General features: G+C 43.5%; 1 protein-coding gene across 9 annotated transcripts in view; it reads left to right on the top strand.

The window, feature by feature from the left end:
* Dnmbp (dynamin binding protein) overlaps positions 1-5,160 on the top strand; it is a 96,201-nt gene extending 91,041 nt beyond the window's left edge. For all 9 annotated transcript variants that reach the window (XM_078027793.1, XM_078027784.1, XM_078027816.1 and 6 more), the window contains 3 exons: positions 443-641; positions 2,102-2,652; positions 3,576-5,160. In XM_078027793.1, coding sequence (XP_077883919.1) covers positions 443-641; positions 2,102-2,652; positions 3,576-3,761 — 936 coding nt within the window. In that variant the 3' untranslated portion in view covers positions 3,762-5,160. The remainder of the gene's footprint in view (positions 1-442; positions 642-2,101; positions 2,653-3,575) is intronic.
* The last annotated feature ends 840 nt before the right edge of the window (positions 5,161-6,000 follow it).

Here is a 6,000-nt window from a genome sequence, read left to right on the forward strand (position 1 = left end):
TATGCTGCTATGCCTTTGCTAATGATATTTTTGCTCTTTATAATCCCATAGATTTTTAGATTACCTTAAAAGGGAGAACCAAATTTATTATTACCTTTAGTTTTTCTTTTTATGACTGTTACTTGTTTTTTATAGATAGTAAAGTCAAGATAGAGAAACTCAATTATTTAGATGCATCTAGCAAATTATAAGACAACCCAGTGATATTACTTAGGCATTTTGATTTTTTCTTAACTACAAAGGTGCCAAAGCATTACGAAGAGGCCATGAGATTTGCCTAGTTACACGGGCTTACTCAGTTATGAAAGCATCTGATGGGGTGGTGAGCGGTTGATGGTTAGTGCCTCCCTTCTCAGACTCTGCAAGATGAAATTAAATATGGCTGCTAGGGTAATGGCCAGGCAGGGCTTCTTGTTGATGTGCCTCTTATGTTGCCTTTCAGCCAAGTTACATGCTACAATCAGAAGAACTCAAAGCCTCCCTGCTGGCAAGGTATCCCCCTGAGAAGCTCTTCCAGGCAGAACGGAACTTCAATGCTGCTCAGGACTTGGATGTCTCACTTTTGGAAGGTGACCTGGTGGGTGTGATCAAAAAGAAAGACCCCATGGGCAGTCAGAACCGCTGGCTGATTGACAATGGAGGTAAGCATTTTGGATATCAGATGAAAGGAACTAAAGTAGGAAAACAACCCGAAAAGTCCTCTTCAGCTCTGGAGAATGTTCATGTCAGATCATTACCAAAACAAAACCAACCTGTTTTGGTTCTGTTTTGACAAATTCCAGAAGAGCTTCTGGGACTTATCTTGCAAGATCTTGCCATGCTTTATATGTTGTCCACACAGTGGGGCTGCCTGGTGGAACCCCGTCGCAAGCCCCAGGATAAGCTGCCTTCTCCACTTTCTGTAAATTTGCCTTTGTGGATTGGAAACCTGTGGATTTTGTTTACTTTTTAAATTTTCTCCCTATAAACAATTTTAACTATTTAGGGAATGATTTTTAAAACAACTCAAGGGGGGTTTTCAGAATTCAAATAAGATTACAAATAATAACATTAGTCTATTATCCTTTTTCCATGATTCCAAAAATCCAAAAAGCTTTGAAAAATAGAAGTATTTTTAGTAACTTTTTGCCAAATTCTGAACAAAGCAATGTGCGACTAATTATAATCCTAGTTTAACATTGTTGCTGTGGAGAGTTTAAGCATTGTGTGCCCAAGGACAGAAGGACAGCCCCTTGTAAAAGTGAGCTTATGCTGTACGTGAGCTCTGTGTATTTGAACTCCGATGAACACCTTTCTACTGAACAATGTTCACAGTATCCCAAATCATTTTTTTTTTTTAAATGGTATTGGGGATTGAACTCAGGGGTGCTCTCTACTATATCCCCAGCCTCTTATAGTTTTTTATTTTGAGGTAGTGTTTTGTTAAGTTGCTGAGGCTGGCTTCAAACTTGTAATGAGGTCTTGTATGAGGAGCTCCTCGACACAAGGATGGTCTTCAGGTCCCTCTTTGCCACACGTAGTATTGTTGAACATACACTCTGCAGAGTCTTTTCCTTAGCCATGGTCTAGATGATCTACTAAGTTCTTTGTACACCCAGTCTCAAACATGTAGTTTTATTTTGGGGTTTTTATGTTTGGTTTTGTTTTGTTTTGTGTGTGTGTGTGTTTGGTACAGGGGTTTAACCCAGGGGCACTTAACCACAGCCACATTCCCAGTCTTTTTTTTTTTTTTTTTTTTTATTGCTTAGGGCCTCACTAAGTTGCTAAGGCTGGTTTTGAACTCAGTCCTCCTGCTTCAGCCTCCCAAAAGCTGCTGGATTATAGGCATGTGCCACCAAGCCCAGCATTTTTTAATTACTAGCCTCTCCATTGTCCACAGGCCTCCTATTACTCCTGTTATAAGATTGTGACAAGAATGAATTGACAGGTAGCCATAGCTTTTCATTCTATCCATGTCCCTTGGATCCTAGGATTGAATATTCTGGTCTGTTTTGTCACTAGGCATCTTATTTTGTTGCTACCATCAACCTAGCTTTTAAACCAGTTTCTCACTGTTGGTTCCCTGCTTTTTGCCTCCCTCTGCCTTCTGCTATATCTGTAGTCACCAAAGGCTTTGTGTACAGCTCCTTCTTGAGGCCGTATAATGCTCGACGCTCAGATGCCTCTGTGGGCAGCCACTCCTCCACTGAGTCAGAGCATAGTGGCTCCTCCCCCAGATTCCCACGACAGAACAGCAACAGCACCTTAACCTTCAACCCCAGCAGCATGGCCGTGTCCTTTACATCTGGGCCTTGCCCAAAGCAGCCTCAAGATGCATCTTTATTGAAGGAGTATGACCAAGGAATTCTCAGTGCATCCTTGAACCTGAGGAGTCCAGAGAGTGGCCTTTCCAGGTGCCCTTCAGATCCAGACCCCGACCCCACCTGCCAGCCCAGGCCAGGGGACTCTGTCGATGCGGCCAGAGATATAAACCAACCTGCTGCCGCCCTGAGGAGCTGCTGCCGAAGCTCAAGGCATCCAGAGGTGGTTGGTTCCTCTGTACCCGGACGAAATGGGCAAGGTAGAGACCTTGTAAAAGGATGTACACGAGCAGCCCAGGCTCTGGAAGATAGAAATGAAGAGCCGGAGAGCAGTGAGGCAAAGGGCAACCAGGTAAGTGCCCCGGCTTACCCCAGTGGGAGTGGGCACAGGAGATGTGGAGGCAGAAGCCTGCCCAGACCTGGGGGTGATCTGAGAGCCCACAGATAGATCTTACCCAGCACGCAGGAACCTCCCTGCCTTACCACTGAGCACCTTCTGTGATAGCAAAAGGGGTCCAGAGAGCGCCTGAGAACTATCTCAGGGCAGTAAAAAGGTGTCCTGATGAAACCTTTTTTCACTCTTTCAGTTCTAGCTCTTCCAGCTTACTAGTTGTTCTTATGTTGTATAAAGCTTGCTATTTAACCTAGTTTTGTTTTTTAGTTCAAAAAAAGTGTTTTATATGTAGAATTTAGAAATGAAATTCCAGCACTATTTGAGTTTCTTTTCCTATTTTTGTAATGACCTGTCCCTATCTTGTGAATTTGAGTAGAGCCTTTATTTTTTTTTTATTTTTTATTTTTTGAGAGAATTTTTTTTTTAATATTTATTTTTTAGTTTTCGGCGGACACAACATCTTTGTTTGTTGTATGTGGTGCTGAGGATCGAACCAGGGCCGCACGCATGCCAGGCTAGCGCGCTACTACTTGACCCACATCCCCAGCCCCTGAGTAGAGCCTTTATATCTTGTATTTTTTAAACGCACTTTGTTTTTAAGAAAAAAAAAAAACTGTTTTCAGATTCACAACTGGGAGATTTCTGGTTAAGTCCTTTGGTTTTCTTTGAATCTGCCCTATTCACTATGGGATCCTCCAGCCATGTATAACTATCTAAACTTAAAAATTAAGATTAAAAATTCAATTCTCCGTCTCACTGGCCACATTTAAGTGTTCAGTAGCCGAATGCAGCTACAGAAACACCCCTACCGCCCACCCCCAACATGTTCCATGGACAGCAAAGCACGCTCCATTTCTAACTCATACTCTCTCCCCGCACAGGTCTATTTTGCTGTTTACACCTTCAAGGCACGAAACCCAAATGAATTGAGTGTGTCAGCCAATCAGAGACTCAGAATCCTGGAGTTCAAAGATGTCACAGGCAATACAGAGTGGTGGTTAGCTGAAATTAACGGGAAGAAAGGCTATGTCCCATCCAACTATATCCGCAAAGCCGAGTACACCTGAGCCTGGTGTGCCTGCCGCTCAACCCTGCTGCCTTGGCTTTCAGTCTGCTGAAAGGTTCTGGTGGGCCGCCAAAAGGCACCTGCGCCCAAGACCCAGGCCCTGCCACATTGCTTAACCGTGTCATGGTAGGGCACAAGACAAGTCTTGTTCTCCTTGATTGGGTTGTAAACCTTGATGCTCACTAGAATTTCTAGAATTTGAAATGGACCCTGGGGCTTGCCAGTGATTCAGTGACCATGAGAAGAGAGGCAAGTGCAGGGGTCGGCCTTTGGAAGTGAGAAATTTCCGGTCAGAAGACCAGTGTTCTGTATATGCAGGAAGCTGTGCTGGCATCGGTTGTAACCCACTGAGTCTGGGGTGGCCCCGTGCTCCACGATCACCTGACCTGAAGCTGTGACTTGGATGAAGTAAAGCCAGGCTCGGGGAGCCCCTTTAGGTTGGGATTCTGCTGGTGGCAAGGAGCTTGTCAGGATTGCACAGAGCCTGGTGTTCTTCTGAGAGACCTCCAGTGTCTAGCACACATTTTCTCTGTCTCTCTTCATACACAAATACCCCCGATTTACTAAGCCGCTAAAACTATTTCACTGTGTTCCGAGATTGGTTATACAAAATTGGTTATACAAAACTCAACCGCTTTCTTCTACCAAGAAGTGTTTAAGGTCTTCATTTTCCTTTCATCTGAAAGTTCCTCCCTTGCTAGATGCATCTGTGTGCCGTCTTGTGGCCACCTCTCCCTGTACTGAGTAACCGATAGAATTCTCTAGAATAACGGGGTCAGAGCTCCAGTCATCCATTAAAAGTATTGGTTCTATATTAATCTCAAACCAGTCAGCCTGGTGGAAGATTAGGTGCCTTTTTCCTTCAAAATACACTACCACCATTTGGTTATATCTGCAGGTACAGAAGACAGCCCATGGGACTTAGGAGTCAGGATACACGGTCCCAGAAGTAGCTCATCCTAGATTAGTTTCACCACTAACCTCCATGCTTCAGAGACAATACTGAAAGCCAAACAGATTCCAAAGTGCCTCTCAAGACCCCCCGCCCATCCAGTCACAGGAAGATTCTTGCTAATCTCTTACCCTAAGAATCTGTCCCTAAAAATCCTGTTTTAGCAGAGCTCCTGTACTTGAGATCTTCCCTAGATATGAAGCCTAGCTTGGAATTTGAAACTGAAATTTGTTTAAGAAAAGGAATTAAAAACAGCCTTACAGCCACTACTCCTCCAACCCCACATTTGGCCTTAAAATCCTGGTGAATCAGGAGACCCCCATAGACTCCTTGGCCACAGCATCTGCTGGTGTCGGGCAGTAATGCAAGGTCTCCTGTGAAAAGTGTTTATATTTGGAGATGTCTATATTTAAGTAGTTATTTTCTAAATAAAAGCTTTTCTAATGGCCATGAGTATGTTTTCTTGATTTCCTTCTATGTTTAAGCTGAACATTTTTCTCAAATTTATCTGGTCAAATAGTTCAACAGTTTCCGTTGCTGCAGGTGGTTCCCTAAAGCCATTCTTTACTGTCAACACTAGCAGGATAGGAAAGCTGAAATCTCCAGCTGAAATCCTAAGGGATGAAATGTTTCTAATATTTCAGGTTTGGGTATACTAAATACAACAGAGATTAACAAGGTCACACAGTAGCAGTTCAGGCAAGGTTGGGGGCAGAGGAGGAGGAGTGGTAGCAGAGAGATTGAGGACAGAAGAGTGACAAAGCAATTGCCTCACTTGCTTTTCTTCCTTACAACTGGGAATTGAACCCAGGAGTCTTGTAAGCTAGACAAGCACTCCACCACTGAGCTGCATTCCCCAGCCCTTTTTATTTTTTTGAGACAGGGTCTCACTAAGTTGGCCAGGCTGACCTTAAACTTACCATCCTTCTGCCTCAGTCTCCTGAGTAACTGGGATTACACTGCTCAACATTGACATTGAGCAATAGAAAATGTGACTGCAGGAGCTGGGGACGTGGCTCAAGTGGTAGCGGCGTTTGCCTGGCATTCATGAGGCACTGGGTTTGATTCTCAGCACCACATAAAAATAAAAATAAAGATATTGTATCCACCTAAAACCAAAAAAATAAAATATATTTTAAAAAATGTGACTGCATAGGCAGACAAGGAAAGAAGCTTATAGGTCATTATAGACCATTCTTTCATTTTATAAGCTAGGAAAGTGGTTGAGGTCATTCTGAATTGCCAAAGTCACACATCAAGATTCTGGTGAGTTTAAATGTGGGTCACA

The sequence above is a fragment of the Ictidomys tridecemlineatus genome, chromosome 1 (assembly GCF_052094955.1).
Source record: "Ictidomys tridecemlineatus isolate mIctTri1 chromosome 1, mIctTri1.hap1, whole genome shotgun sequence".
Lineage (NCBI taxonomy): Eukaryota > Metazoa > Chordata > Mammalia > Rodentia > Sciuridae > Ictidomys > Ictidomys tridecemlineatus.